Source organism: Pelodiscus sinensis, chromosome 2 (genome assembly GCF_052426305.1).
Source record: "Pelodiscus sinensis isolate ZL-2025 chromosome 2, ASM5242630v1, whole genome shotgun sequence".
Lineage (NCBI taxonomy): Eukaryota > Metazoa > Chordata > Testudines > Trionychidae > Pelodiscus > Pelodiscus sinensis.
The window spans coordinates 15,432,942-15,448,835 of NC_143053.1; the positions used below are offsets into that span (position 1 = coordinate 15,432,942).

Here is a 15,894-nt window from a genome sequence, read left to right on the forward strand (position 1 = left end):
CGAAGGAAAAGCTGGTCAATTAAAAAAAAATAGGTAATAGGTTAAATAGGCCTACCCCAGCACCTGCTGAAATCCATGGCAAAACTTTGGCCAATTATCAGGGGGCGTCAGGTTCTAAATATAGCTTTCTACTCAGACCGCTGCAGTTCGCCAGTCTTCCAGGAGGCATAAGGAGGAGAATTTAAACCAGCGAGTCCTAGTCTACGTCATACAGAGCCTTATTGGGAGCTAAATATAGCCTGGGAGCTCTATTTTTATCAGACCAAAACTCGCATAAAGGGAACATGAGGTTCAGACAGGGAACTGGATTTCAGGAGGAGGTTTTTGTGCGACAAAGGCCTTCGTAAAGGGACAGCTGCTCTGAGAAAGAGGGCTTTGATGACACATCAGTGCAGTCAAACGTCCTACTTCATCAACACTCTCAATTCCATGGGTGTCAATCAATGTAATGCCATTGACCTGAGTGGTGCCATGATGAAGGCTTGGAGCTAATCTACTGGTGGTGAGTTTTCAAAGGCTTTGTGTAAGAACCTGCAGAGATCAGAGACGGGACCACAGCAGGCTTAGGATGAGCTTCCATGGGAGGTTGGGCCCAGCAGGAAGTTCCATCCAGCAGGGCCTGAATGGCAGCTCCTCGCAGCCCATTGGTTGGTTGGCACCAGTCCTTAAGCCCGGAAGTCATGTTAGGGAGTTGGCTGAGCAACAATATAGGCTGCTTGACTGTCTTGCTTCGGACCTTGTGAGAGATTCCAGACTTCAGCTTCTAACCCTGCCTGCCTCCTAGTTTATTCTCTGGCTTATCTTGGACTCTCACCTCCCAGGAATTGGACTCTGCCTGCCCACTGCTGCCGGACTCCCATGTAGCCTTTTATTTTATTTAAAGTGAATTTTGTAATGTGGTGTTACACCCCTGTAGGTTCAGCTCTGGTCATTTCACTTACAAGCTTAACAGAACAAGAGAGTCATCTCTGCTACTTGCTTCAGATTTAGAGTGTCTAGGAACACAAAGATCAAGGGTGGTGGCCACACTTACAACCACAAATACAAGGCCAAGTCTTTGATACACGTTTGATTAAAGTTACAATGAAAGTTAGGATTACTCAAGCATATAGAAATTTTAGGCAGGCCTATGCACAAGTTACAGATATAGTTACATTGACATCCTGCACAACAGTGTTAGGGGCTGACGGTACTCTCAGGCTACATCTACACTGCTCCCCTTTTCCGCAAGAGGAAATGCAAATGGAGCACTCATTTGCATATGTCACACTCTCATTTGCATTTCCTCCTCGGATCCCTTTTGCGCACGAGGTTTTTGCACAAAAATGAGGAAGAAATGGCTCTTGCTCAAAAGGGGGGGTTTTTGCGCAAAAAGGAGCCCTCTACACAGCTCTTTTTTGTGCAAAAACCCCTTGCGCAAAAGGGATCTCAGGAGGAAATGCAAATGAGAGCGTGATATATGCAAATGAGCACTCCATTTGCATTTCCTCTTGCAGAAAAGGGAAGCAGTGTAGACAGTTTCATGGATTGATCATTAGTAGTGGGATAGTGCCTGCTGAACTTTCCTATAGGGAGCTTAGTTTTCCTAATCTGGGCATCCTCTTTTAAAATGTAGTTCTGACTGTACCTCAATAGCATTTCTGCAATTAGGGCAGGTGTTAGAAAAACGTGATTACCAGGTATCTTGTAAACTTAAAATTACTCTTTATTTTTCACACTATTACCCATTGGTACATCTTTCCCCATAATCTTAGGGTATCAGGCTATTCTCTTTAGTCACCTAGGATACGTCTACACTTGTACCCTCTTTTGAGAGAGGGATGCAAATGAAGCCAGGATTTAAATATCCCGTGCTTCATTTGCATATTTGCGTTATGGCGCTATTTCGAAATAACAGACGCTGTTAAGACACGGTTATTTCGAGAGAAAACCCTTCTCTCGAAATAACTGGTATACCTTATTGTATAAGGAATAAGGGTTATTTTGAGAGAAGGGTTTTCTCTCGAAATAACTGAGTCTTAACAGTGTCTGTTATTTCGAAATAGCGCCATAACGCAAATATGCAAATGAAGCGCGGGATATTTAAATCCCGGTTTTATTTGCAATTTCAAATGTCTTCTTTTGCATCCCTCTCTCGAAAGAGGGTGCAAGTGTAGACACCAGCACTTCTTTTCTCCTAGGCCTAAAATAGCTAACTAAAATTTTGCAGGTCGTAGCCTACGTGCCTTGTGTTTTAGCCCTACTTTCTTAGGCACCTAATACATGATTATTCCTGTAACATGCTGATCAATCTTATACTTGTAGGCTGTGACTAGACTGGCAAGTTTTTCCAGCGCAAAAACTTGCCAGCTGTCTACACTGGCCACTTGATTTTGCGCAAAAGCACTGACGTTCTACTGTCTGAAATCAGTGCTTCTTGTGCAAATGCTTTGACATTCCCGTTCGGGCAAAAGCCCTTTTCTGGAAATGTTTTTTATAGAATCATAGGACTGGAAGGGACGAGAGGTCATCGAGTCCAGCCCCCCGCCCTCAAGGCAGGACCAAGCTCCGTCTACACCATCCCTGACAGATGTCTATCTAACCTGTTCTTAAATATCTCCAGAGAGGGAGATTCCACCACCTCCCTTGGCAATTTATTCCAATGTTTGACCACCCTGACAGTTAGGAATTTTTTCCTAATGTCCAATCTAAACCTCCCCTGCTGCACTTTAAGCCCATTACTCCTTGTCCTGTCCTCAGAAACCAAGAGGAACAAATTTGCGCAAGAGGGCCAGTGTAGACAGCTAAAAACTGTTTTGCGCAAAAAAGCCCCAATGGCGAAAATGGCGATCAGGGCTTTCTTGCGCAAAACCACGTCTAGATTGGCACGGACGCTTTTTCACAAAAGCACTTTTTGCGGAAAAGCGTCCGTGCCAATCTAGATGCTCTTTTACACAAATGCTTTTAACAGAAAAACTTTTCTGTTAAAAGCATTTACGGAAAATCATGCCAGTCTAGACATAGCCGAATAGTTCTACAGCTTGACTCTGTTTAACATACGATTATTAATGACAAACCGTGTTAATTATTATCACACAATAAATGAACAATAAACAAAAATCAGTGGCTACATCTGACCTGTCTTGGTCTCTGATTCGCTGGTACCCAACCTGCCTGAGCTGTGACTTCCACTCTGATCACTAGGCATGACTGCCTGGGTCTTGGTCATGATGTTTTGTCCCTCATTTAGTCACTTCTCATGACAACTGAGTGCAAAGTGCTATTAAAGAGATTTGGGGAAAACATGCCACTATTTGTTTTACATCAGTCATATGCGCTTGGAAGAGGAAATTCTGCCTCTGCCTGCACAGGCTTGTGCATGTATATTTGAGGGGACAGTTTAGTCAGGTGATGAAAGATCTATGGACCAAAGCTTTTTACTTCATTCTTCTGAGATTACGTTTGGCGTTGTTTCTCCCCAACATGCACTTCTGCTTTGAAACTGGAGATGTATTTGGTGCTGGGCTTATTGCAAAAAAAAGAAACACTCCCTGCACTTGCTGCTCCAGGAGCACAGATTAGCTCACCAGAGTATTTGCATAGCGCCGTTAGTACTGTGCCATAACAGGTTCTTACAGTTATCAAAGCCCTTGCATCCGAAAGGTGCTATCCAATTTATTTCGATAAGGAGAAGAGTCTCAGAGGGGTAACCGTGTTAGTCTGAATCTGCAAAAACAACAAGGAGTCCTATGACACCTTAGAAACTTACAGATTTATTAGGGCATAAGCTTTGGTGCTGTTTTTATACAAGGATGCAAAACCCCACGAACGGGGGAGAAAATGTTTCAGGACCCTCCTATCTCAAGGGCTCAGTTGTCCTTCAAAGTGCAAAGAAGAAGCTGATTGTCCTCCATTCTGTAGTTTGCACTCCACTACTTCCTACATGTTCCTTGCCTAAGCAGGTGGGAGACATGGTAGAATTTAACTTCCATTGGGAGGAAGTGACTGGGTAAGTTGCTCTCCTGCAATCTCTGTATTCAAGCAAAACTGGTCCGCGCCACAAACTGCTGCTAAAGGATCCTAGAGGTGCTGAAACAGTCTTTCCAATGGAGGGAAAGTATCTCTAGCCCCACTTTTCAGCTGTGGAACTTTAATCACAGGGAAATGCAGTGATTTGCCAAGTTGATGGCTGAAAATTGTGCCCAGTTACATCCATAGGCTGGAACAGAAGCTAAATCTCCACATGCTCAGCTCCAGTGATGCTGGAACACTTTTTAGAGTGTCGCACCCCCATCTGATACTTGTCCACGCCTCCTGCCCCACGCTGAACTGGGACCAGGAGCAGGGCCATGGCTCTGGGAGGAAAGCTCTGTCTGTGCTTAAAACAGACAGGAGGAAGGGGGCGGAGGCTGGGGCCACAGCTGGGAGCAGGTGTGGAACCCAGGTGTAGGCCTGGCAGCCAAAAGTCCTGAGTGCAGGGCTTGGAGCAGAGCCCTGGGTGCGGGGCCAGCAGCAAGGATTACAGGGTGTGGGGCCAGGAGTGGAGCCCTGCATATAACCTGGGTATATGCTGCTGCACCATCTATACCCCTATCTCCCGTGCCTACATCTGGTTCAGTAGCGTATTACAGTGCTCAATCATCATGTGCCCATTATACAGATATTTCAGTGCATATTTCACTATGACAATTTGTGCCAGTTAGAGATCTGGTCCACTGTATAGAACTATGCAGTAGCACCATTTGAATGACCTATTTATACAAATACTTTAGGTCATGAAATGCACTGTCCACAAAGCAGACAGAGATCCACTCCCTCCGCCTGCCAGTGCTAATACTTGGAGGAGTAAAATAGTTTAGCTTTCTCTGTACAGACCAACAGGAATACAAGTTAATGCCTATCACAATAGTGTAGCCACTTGCCTAGGAAGAACTGCAGTGACACCCTCCGATTCAGCTTACATAGGGCACCGCCCAGCTACAAGTGAGAGTTTTAAAGCCTCAGGGGATTAAGATGCCCAGATCTCTCAATTTTATATGGATCAAATGTACAAATTCCTTAGTCACACTCGTAGCTTTCAGGCACATCCAAGCGTGGCAGGATTAGATCCACTAATCTCAAGGACACAGTATCACAACTTTGTTGTTTTGTCCCTTACTAGAGAGTGCTGAGTGATGGTACCTTTTAGGAATCGTCCCAGGTGCTTCCTATGCCATCTTTTAGCATGAGAGAGTGCTTGAGAAACAGCGTCCATAAAAGAGGGGAGATGTGCTTAAAACTAACACATAGGAGCTTTCATAATGAGTCAAGCTCCCTGCCGTGCAGCGTGCTATTTTCCGCACCGACTATACAGCCAGGCTGCTAAACTTCTGAGTAAGCGGTTTGGCAGCGGCTCTGCTGAAACACTTAAACTGTCTTTAACTCTCCATAGTTGCACATCACATTTCATCTAAGGTTTGCCGAGTTCTAACACTGTTAGTGTGGCAAGGTCTTTTCCTTGAAATTCCTTTACTGCCTGACCTGAAGTCACTAGCAAACTGGGAGGTGGAGCTCATATCAGCACAACTGGGTGTTGCTAAGGAGGAATCAAGTGGGTATATTCCAGGAGCAGGGCACCCTGGGATCTGGAGAAAATCAGTGCCCCGGAAATGTAAAAAAAAAAAAATCCAGTGGTTGGTTGATCTTTAACTTTTTAAAAATTAGGTTCTCTCATTGCCTGAATCTTAAATCTTTCTTAGGCTCCTTGTTCAAAAGAACAGATGAGAACCAGGAGGGGGATCCATGGCTTTGAAGGTTGTCTGTGAGGAGGAGCGGGAATAATGGGAGAGCAGTCATGCAAAACTCCACAGTTACTATTCTGTAAGTGTCTGCTATATCCGTTAGAAAGGATACAAAGGCTATGCCTCTAATACAGTACAATGGCTGGAGTGCAGCTACAGTGCAGCCATTTGGCCCAGGGAAAGAAATCAGCACCTTTGCTGGCTTTAGGGAATAGAATTTTCCTCAATATGCTTTACTGTTGCCTAGCATCTTCTATACAAATGTATCGCTGCCACAACAGTCAAAAAGTTAAAATGCAGATACAGCCCAATCTCATTTATCAGGAGCCTGGATAACTAGTCTGTGATAGAACTTTAAAGACTAACAAGATGGTTTATTAGATGATTATCTAATAAACCATCTTGTTAGTCTTTAAAGTGCTACATTGTCCTGCATTTTGCTTCAGCTATCCCAGAATAACACGGCTACATTTCTATCACTAGTCTGTGATATACACTCTGCAGATTACATTTCTCATATTTGGGGGTCAACTGAGAGGTGAATTTTTGGTGAGTAAGTTTCCAGGAAGTTTTCACTTTTGGTAAGTTGTACGTGTTCCTGTTTTGGTCACATTTGTGTCATGTTTTAGTCTCCCATCAGTAACTTAGATTTCAAATTGAAATCAGATGATCGCTGTCACTCCTGTGAAGCAATAGATTATGCTGCACACTCTGCCACTGATTACAGTAATGAGCTACACTGTAACATCCATGGGGATCATGTATATGGCAAACCATCCCCCACCCCTCACTTCCCATGGCAGATACTCAACAAACTTGGGCTTGCATGACAGCACGAAAAGTGGCTGTGTAGACATTCTGGCATGGGCTGGAGCTCCAGCTCTGAAGGAACCCATTTTTTTGATCAGTGAGAGTCAATAGCCTTTGAAACATCTTACTGCAGGGTTGGGATAGATTTTCCATCACATTTTTAAATCACAGTCAGATCTTTTACGAAAAGATATGCTTGAGGAATTGTTTGGGGGACCTTCTACAGCCGTTACTATACAGTAGCTCAGACTGAATTATCACAATTGTGCCTTCTGGCCTTGGAATCTATGAATCTCTGTGTGCATACCTCTTGATTCCCACATATAACACACCCTGGCAATGCTTGTATCATGTCATTCTTCTTGGATCTCTATTCTATTCTATGACCCAAGCATCCTCTGGTGGTTACAGAGAGGCAGTACAAAGTCACGAGTTTATGCCCAGCGACTTGCGTGGCCATGCCCAGAGAAGCATGTTTCTCTTGGGATTGCCATCTTCATGGTATTTCACTGAAAGGTACTATGTGTGGTCTTTGTCTAAAGCTGAGAACACGCTAGTTGTTATGGTTGTTGTCAGATACAGGTACAGACATCCTTTTAAGAGTTATGTGATATTTAGAGCACAATGTTCCAAAGCTTCTGGAAGTGAAATTGGTCTCCAAGGATGAGGTGGTTCACAGTGCTAACTCAATCCAAAGTTAGAACAACTGACATCTTTCAATCCAGCCCAGCTGAGGGTTGCTGGTCTACACAAGGGACAGGCACAAAAGAGCTCAGGTCAAAGATCTTAGAGCGACTATGGGGCTGAACTGAAGTTAGCACAATACCCAGCTTATGAAGAGAGACAAAAAGTCTGGAACTGTATAATGGGAGAAAGAAGGGCACAAGGCAGCATCCATTATGGGGCAACACTCTGCCAGCAGGAATGTCTCACCAAAAGTGGATCTCAGGTCTTTCTGCTGGACAAGCCAGGGACTGACTGGGTGAGAACTACCTCATCAGACAGGAAAGCGATTTGTTCATACGCGTAGGCTCCAGGCTATCTATAAGCATGTTTCCAGTCCTCCTACTTGCTTTTATTTTTGAATCTCTGTCATGGGCATATGGCTAATCTGCAACTGCCAGCAACAAATATCCCCAATGGCAGGTGATGGAACATTAAATGGGGAGGGCTCTGAGTTACCACAGAGAATTCCTTCCCAGGTGTTTGGCTGGTGGGTCTTGCTGACATGTTCTGGATCCAACTGATCACCATATTTGGGGTTGGGAAGGATTTTTGCCTGGGTTAGATTGGCAAAGACCCTGAGGTTTTTCTGTCTGCCTCTACAGCATGGGGCATGCGTCAGTTAAAGGCTTAAACAAGAATAACTGATGGATTCTCTGAGTCTTTTTTAAATCCTGATTTGAGGACTTTAGTAACTCAGCCAGAGGTTAGGGGTCTAGTACAGGAATAGGCGGGTGAGGTTCCGTGGCCTGCAATATGCAAGCAGGTCAGATTAGGAGATCATCATGGTCCCTTCTGTCCTTATAATCTATAAGTCTGTGAGATAAACTTCTATTTGTTGTTTTTCTAATAGAACAACCAAGTGCTGTGTGCAGGAGTGGCCCAAGGCCGGCTGCGGCAGCTGGTGCCCTAGGCAGAAGGTGCGATCGGCGCCCCCGCCTGCTCAGCCGTCAATGACTGTGATGTCATCATCGAGCATCCGGGCCGGTGGCGCTCTAGGCAACTGCCTACTCTGCCTAGGCTCATGGGCCACCCCTGGCTGTGTGCCAAGGAGAGCGTTGAACTGAGGTGAACCTGGTTTCTTTTCACTGTCTAGTCAGAGGTACAAGTAACAGATTCTGACTCTTAGATTTTGTTTGTGTGTTGCAGTTTTATTGAACATTAGCTTCACCAAAAAAACCAGCTTCTTTTGGCCTAAAATAATTGCTGACAGGCAACTTTGCTGTGTTTCACTTAATAACCCATGTACATTTACACTGAACGTTGCTGTATCTAATTCACGCTTTGATGTCTGGAAAGATACTGCAGGAATGGAAGCATCTCTGCCTGTATGCCAGAACACTTCCACAGATGGCCAATGAAACACAGCGAGACATTCTATTTGCTGTAAGCCACCTTGTCTTCCACGGACTGGCTCTGTGTGTCTTCAGAAGTAAACCTTACACCCGGCTCTTCGCTGGGAGGGCTTTCCACTGATTGCTCTCCATTAACTGTTCTGCCTGAAACCACAATATAAATAGGATTAAAAGAAATGCAATATTTTTTTTGACTGATGCAGCATTTTAACATAGTGGGCTAAGGGCAATTTGCTTCATCGGTGACACTTTAATAACAACACTTTTATACAGATGTAAACCTCTCCATCAGCTAATTCTCATTTAGCAGCTCACACGCAGACTGCATGGCAGAAGTTACAGATTGCTTAATGTTCAAATTAATTATCAAGGTGTTAACATGCTTTAAGTAACCATCACTGGAACGTAAAACTTAATTTGAACTAATTCTGTGGCCTATTCTCAATCCTCCTGTGCCAGAAGTGGAGTTTGGCTCAAGAAAGTTGAAAGCTCTCACACAGTTGGTTTTGCTGCTTTTTTTTCCAACATAGCTTAGCCAGCATTCCCTCACGTGCTTGACATTCTGGTGCACTGACACCCACATGCTCGCCTCATGCTAATGGAGCCTGTTTTTTAAAGGAGGCATCAAACAAAAAGGTGCATGGAGAACTAGTACAAAATGTTTGATTCCAACCCCCAGCAATATTCCAAGTTAGGCTTGAATGATGCTTGAACTGCTCACAAAACTAGGCATGATTTATTACATCTCTGGTATGGCTCCAAACTGTCTCTCGAAGTTTTAGGTGAACTTTTTTGCTGTAGTCTTAGAACCCCCAAATCCACCTATTGTGCAAGAGACAGAGGTTTCCTGTGCAGGGTCACAGTATTATCTAATGGAATTGATCCTGCGGTGCAGATGGAATTTCAAGCTCTATCTGAATACCCACAAACATTCCATGGCTGCTATTTGCTGGTTAATTTCAAGTCAGCAACATGGGCACTGGAAAAAACCACATAGTACTTTCCTTTACTCCTCTCACTTCTGGCTTTGGGGAACCCTGTACAAACACTTGGGAGTGATTATGAACTTGAACACAATATATAGCGGTGGGCTCACCATGAAATTCAACCCTGAGACACTCAATTAATTGAAACACACACCATTCCAAATGCCTTGATCCCTCTCTGACCCCATTTGAACTGTTTCCTACATGCACCATTTGGAAACCAGTTTTAAACCAAACTTGGAAGCATTCATACAGCTTAGGTTACAAGTCATTTATTATGAAATAGACTCAGACTTTTCCCCATAAGTTGCCAATGGCAGTGATTGTAATGTAATAGTCCTGTGCACTATTTATAGAGTGATTGTCAATACATTATCTTCAAGTAAAGATAGTAAGACATATTTATTCCAAATCTATGCTAACAACAAGCAGTATGTTCCATTGTCCAGTACTATGGTCTGATCACATAATGGAACACCTATTTCAAGGTGAAAATGTTATCTATTATTTCACATTCTATGTAATGGAAGTGGAATTACAGACAGCAGTTCAGTTGTGCGCATGCTCAGCCATTTCTAACCCAGCCCGGAATAACTTTCAATACATGCAGCTCCAGAGCTTTAACTGATTCTAGGTGCTGGAGGCTTGATTCTAGAAGGTGCTGAGCACGAACTTCTAAGGAAGATGGCGACACCCGACGAGAGTACTCAGCATTTGCAGGATCAAGCTCTAGAGACGGCTGAGGAAACACTGATTACCGCTAATTTGACATTTCTTGGACACACCATTTTGAGAGCCAGTTAAAGTAGAACAGAAACATGAAAATTGTCCTGCCGGCTGGGAGAGACTCACTGCTCTGTCCTCAGCAGGAAGCTGCTGCTGCCGCTGAGGGAAAAGTGCCCCTCCCCCAGCCAGGCATCTCTGTGAGCAGAGCCCTAAGCCCCTGGCTGGGTGGGGCTCATTAAGCAGCTGCTAGGCCGTGCTATTGTGCAACTTAGAGGGAAGCTTACTCACGTCTACTGCTTCTCCCCACCCACAAGGTTTTTTACCCCTTCAAAGAAGGCTACTAGGTGGGTTTGACGTGACTTGTTCTTCACAAATCCATGTTGACAATTACTTATCACCTTATTTTCTAGAGGCTTACAAATTGATTGCTTAATTATTTTCTCCATTATCTTTCTCAGTATGAAAGTTTATCTGAGTAGGTCTATAACTTCTCCGGTTGTCCTTATTTCCATTTTTATAGATCTTTGCCCCTTTCCCAGTGCTCTGGAATGTCTCCTGTCTTCCATGACTTTTCACAGATAATCGCTACTGGCTTACATATCTCTTCTCAGTCAACTCCATGAGTGTTCTAGGATGCATTTCATGAGGCCCCAGTTACTTGCCGATATCTAATTTGTCTAAGTAATTTTAACTTGTTCTTTTCCTATTTGGACCTCTGATCCTACATCATTTTCACTGGTATTTACTATGTTGGACATCCAATCACTACCAACCTTCTCGGTAAAAACGGAAACAAAAAAGTCATTAAGCACCTCTGCCATTTCCACATTTTCTGTTATTGTTTCTCCCCCTTCTTTGAGTAATGGGCCTACCCTGTCCTTGGTCTTCCTCTTGCTTCTAATGTATTTGTAGAATGTTTTCTTGTTGCCCTTTATATCTCTAGCTAGTTTGATCTCATTTTGCACCTTGAACTTTTAAATTTTGTCCCTAGATACTTGTGTTATTTGTTTATTTTCTCTTTTGTAATTTGACCTAGTTTCCATTTTTTTTTTGTAGGAGACTCTTATTTTTAGATCACTGAAGATGTCCTGGTGAAGCCAGGGTGGTCTCTTGTTATACTTCCTGTCTTTCCTATGCAGTGGGGTAGTTTGTTCTGGGGCCTGCAATAATATCTCTCTGAAAAACTGCAAAACGTCTTCAATTGTTTCTCCTCTTAGACTTGCTTCCAGTGAGATCTTAACTACCAATTCCCTGAGTTTGCTGAAGTCTGCCTTCTTGAATTCCATTGGCTGTATTGTCTACTTACCTGTAGATGCTTTGAGTGCTTTGATATAATCAGACCAGAAGGAACATTCTGCTTTTTTCAGTCCTTTACGATTTGGCAAGGAAACAATGAATTCCTTATAGTTATCACCATTACTGTGTTGTAGGAACATGGGCCACAGGGACAGAGCTCCAGTTAATTTTCTGGAGAAATTATAAGGATAGTTTGGATTTCTGAATGAAAAAATAGAAATGATTATTAGAAAACAATGGCATAAACATTGCCAGTTTATAGTTTGTAAAGTGTATTATGCAGAATGGCTGGCTCAAGGGACTGGAATTTTCACCTCGAGTCACATTCATTCCTGGCTAGCAAAAATGTTAGACATGCTCATCAGATAGCATGTGGCGGTCTGTGATTGATTTGCACTGGACGAAGCATTCATCCCACAAACACCATCGCAGCTAGCATGTTTACTGGCCACCTCAGCAGGCTTCAGACTCAAGACAATCTTCTGAAACTCTCAAAGTTGCAGACCCCACAGTAGCATCTGACTAATATTTCTCACTTACAGAAATGCGTCCCACCCCACCCCCACCACTGCCGAGGAATAGTCACAGGGCATCATGACACTGCTACTTCCCATGCTTCCGAAAAAGGACTCCAGGCCAACATGACCCTTGTGGTCTGGTGTGTCCCTATCGTTCCATGATTCGATGTTCAGACACAGCAGCCTGAAGTTAAACGCCTAAAACTGGAATTAGTCACTGGTCGCTCCCGCTTACTCCGATGCAATTTGTGGGAGCTCAGCACAATTAAAAGGCTATTTTTATGTGTGTGTGAGACTGTGGAAATCAGAATTTAATTTTAGGCATCCAGGTTTGGCCACAGACTTCTAACACTATTGGCTAAAGCCTTACACCTCTATATAGAGCTTGCCCTTGTGATTAGAGACTATATGAATACGGGCAGAATCAGACCCAAATGTGCTTTTTAATATAGAACCCTCCAAAATAGTAGATAACACTTCAAAGTCAGTCACTTACCCTGATTTTATGAAGTTGCCTATATACTGCATTATTTTTAAGGAAAGGCTCTTTTCTTCCAAAGTAAATTGTTCTTCATACTGTGGGTAGAATGGCAATCCAAAGGCATATTGGACATCAGGCAAGAGCTCCAGGCCTGAACTGAAAATACACGTACAAAAAGTAATGACCCCCTCCATCCATTTACTTTTTTGAGGGTAGAAAAGGCAAAATAAAAAAAATAAAAGTAAAGAAATATTAGATTTTTCAATAATTAAAAAACCCCTTAAGCTAGAACATGCAGTACTTCTGGCCATAAATACTCACAAACAAGGGAGTGGAAGCAAAGAGAATTCACAGTGGATTGGTTCAGGAGCCTGTAAGATTGTACTACAGGGAGGAGTGGTAGAAAAAATGAAGGTACAAATCTGCTGAAAAAAGGCTGCAGATAAGAGATGGAGGTGGGAACAAAACCAAAACACACACACAAAAGACACCAGGCCTCTTCCAAGACAAAGCTCAGAGAGGAGAATCCAGAATGAAGGGTACCATGGATTGTGCCATTAATGATGGAAGAATAAATCTCCATTTATTTTAGAAATGTGGGATGAAATCCTGGTCCTTTAGTCAACTCCTGAAGTCAATGGGAGTTTTGCTTTCACTAGAGCTAGGATTCTACCCATTGGGCCTTCGGATTCCAATAGTTTCTCTGTGAGCCAGCTAGGGTATAAACCTACCTTTCACTAACCTGCCCCACACTCACTGGCCGCATAGAACCTGCTGCCACACTCCAACAGTTCCCCAATCCATTTTGATCTACTTCCATTTCAGAGGGGACAAGGTGCACTAGAAGGGAACTGTGCATGGAAGAAGGGTCCACATGCCCAGTTAGCATGCAGCAATGTACTATGAAGTAATTTTGCATGCCCAACTTGTGCTATTTGGGTAGTAGAGAAGCCCATGATTTTATGTACTTTTCTTTTAGACAGGTTCATTCTACTTTCTTTATTGAGGGATGGGCGTGAAATGTGGTCTCTGAAGCCATGTTTTCCTTGAATTTGAATGGAAGCCCAGCCAAACGTGCTAGCTGTAGCTACCACTGTTGGTTAGATTAGACACCCGCGATTCCCTTTTACTGCAGTGGAACAGTTTCTGCATGTAACATGCAGTGTTCCAATAAAAGTTATCGACTTATTTCCACAATATAACAACTAGGGGTCACCAAATTAAATTAATAGGCAGCAGGTTTAAAACAAACAAAAGGAAGTTTTTCTTCATTCAGTGCACAGTCAACCTGTGGAACTCCTTGCCAGAGGATGTGGTGAAGACTAGGACTTTACCAGGGTTCAAAAAAGATCTAGATAGATTCATTGAGGTTGGGTCCATCAATGGCTATTCGCCAGGATGGGTAGGAATGGTGTCCCTAGCCTCTGTTTGTCTTTTAAACAGGTGATTGGAGAGGGATCATGTGAGGATTACCTGTTATGTTCCCTCCCTTTGGGGCATCTGGTATTGGCCACTGTCGGCAGACAGGATACTGGGCTAGATGGACCTTTGGTCTGACCCAGTATGGCCATGCTTATGTTCCAGCAGCAACAGAACTCTGGGTAGGCAGGATGATGCCAGAACTCCAAGACCTAATAGCCTGAGAGCTGTCCACTAGGATATCAGGAGACCAACACAAACAGGCTGCTCAGCAGAAATAAAGAGGTAACAGAATTATGCTCATTAACTTTGGACCAGAAATCAGAGCAGGTTTTCCTGTATTCCTCACTCTGGGTTGGTCAGCTATTGATAGTATCAAGGCAGGTTGCAGCAATGGATTTCAGGGAAATGGTTGTATGGAAGAGACGAATAAAATCCAGAGCTGCTCAGCAAGATTCTGTCTGAGTGGCTGAACAAGGTTGTTGTCAAAAGCAGTAGCTGGGGGCGCAACTGAAACTACTTTATTTATGGACAAAGTGCTACAGCATAGATAAGTCCCAGATGCTGCCTCTGCTGGAACAAGGCTTGCATTTCAAAGCACCCTAGGCAGGTGGAGTGAATGGAAGACGTCTCTTTTATATGTCAGAGTCAGAGGGGAGGCGGTGCTACTTCATCTTCAAATTCTCTATTTCAAAACACACGCAACCATGCACTAAATGAAACACATCTTTGTTCTTATTTTCCTTAGTCCGATCATAAAGCCTAAGTAATCCTTAGCATCTGGAAACTGAATTATTTACAGACTTTTTACCAAAAAAGTAGGTCCAACACCAGATTAAAGCATATTTTTCTTCCCCAAATGTTTATACAGGATTAAGTAAGATTAGAATTTAATAATTCTTCTTTAAGAATAACTTGCTTGGCCTTAGACATTTATAGTAATGTTTGGCATTAGTGCTGTGGCCAAAGTAGTAAGTTCTTAAAGGGGCGAAAGAGAAAAAGTCACTCAATGTAATGGCTTCCATCAAATCAGTGATGATATAGTTAAGGGACAAATTAATCCATTTAATTGGGTTTGGGATGAATTTGTCCCTCAACAAGAAACAGGTGGGTTATCAGCCGAGGCCTCTCACCGAATGAGAGCATTTTCTCTGCACTAGTATTTATATGAAGTTGGTTATGTTCGTACATTCAGCAAACTTGTAAACGGAGATCCAAGGATTTTGTTGATTGTTCTTGTCTGACTACTGCATTTTGGCAGTCAGTGTCAGAATAAGAAGAAAGGAAGAAAAGGCTACGTTGAAGGAGAGGGTGTGTGTGTCTGTCCATCTGTTTGTCCCAGATGACCAGAAAGAAAATATCTAGGGAACTTTTCTCTCTCATGGGTAAAAATCTGCCCAGAGGTATCTGAGTGTATGTGAGTGCAGGTCTCTGAACAGAAAGGTGACCAGCAGCTAAGAGGCACATGAATGAGCCACTGACTCCCTTTGCAGTAAAAGGGAAGCGGGAAGCCGAGAGATTCAGGGGTGATCATCTATTTTTAATTTTTCTGTGATAAATTTGTTAGTTCACCCAGGAACATTTATTTGCAGTCACTTCCCTTGCAACAATTCCCCTTTTCCAGATCTCCCAAATTAGCTCTTCACTGGCTCCCTTCCATCCTGGTTCCAAGTGGGGAAGTTCAGAGCCCAGCGGATTTAGCTGGTGTCTTTACAGGATATGTTTATGAAAGAACACACTATAAAGAGCAACAGAAAAAGGAATTTAAAAAAATATTTTTAAATGCAGCCATTCAAAGTAAAACGTTTCCTTCTCCACACT

General features: G+C 43.2%; 1 protein-coding gene across 2 annotated transcripts in view; it reads right to left on the minus strand.

Annotated features, from left to right (window-relative positions):
• Nucleotides 1–8,422: 8,422 nt before the first annotated feature.
• The window catches only part of TG (thyroglobulin), a 191,930-nt gene continuing 184,458 nt past the window's right edge, over nt 8,423–15,894 (minus strand). For both annotated transcript variants that reach the window (XM_075920103.2, XM_075920102.2), the window contains 3 exons: nt 12,670–12,810; nt 11,666–11,856; nt 8,423–8,791 (listed from right to left, as the gene is read on the minus strand). In XM_075920103.2, the coding sequence (XP_075776218.2) occupies nt 8,670–8,791; nt 11,666–11,856; nt 12,670–12,810 (454 nt within the window). In that variant the 3' untranslated portion in view covers nt 8,423–8,669. The remainder of the gene's footprint in view (nt 8,792–11,665; nt 11,857–12,669; nt 12,811–15,894) is intronic.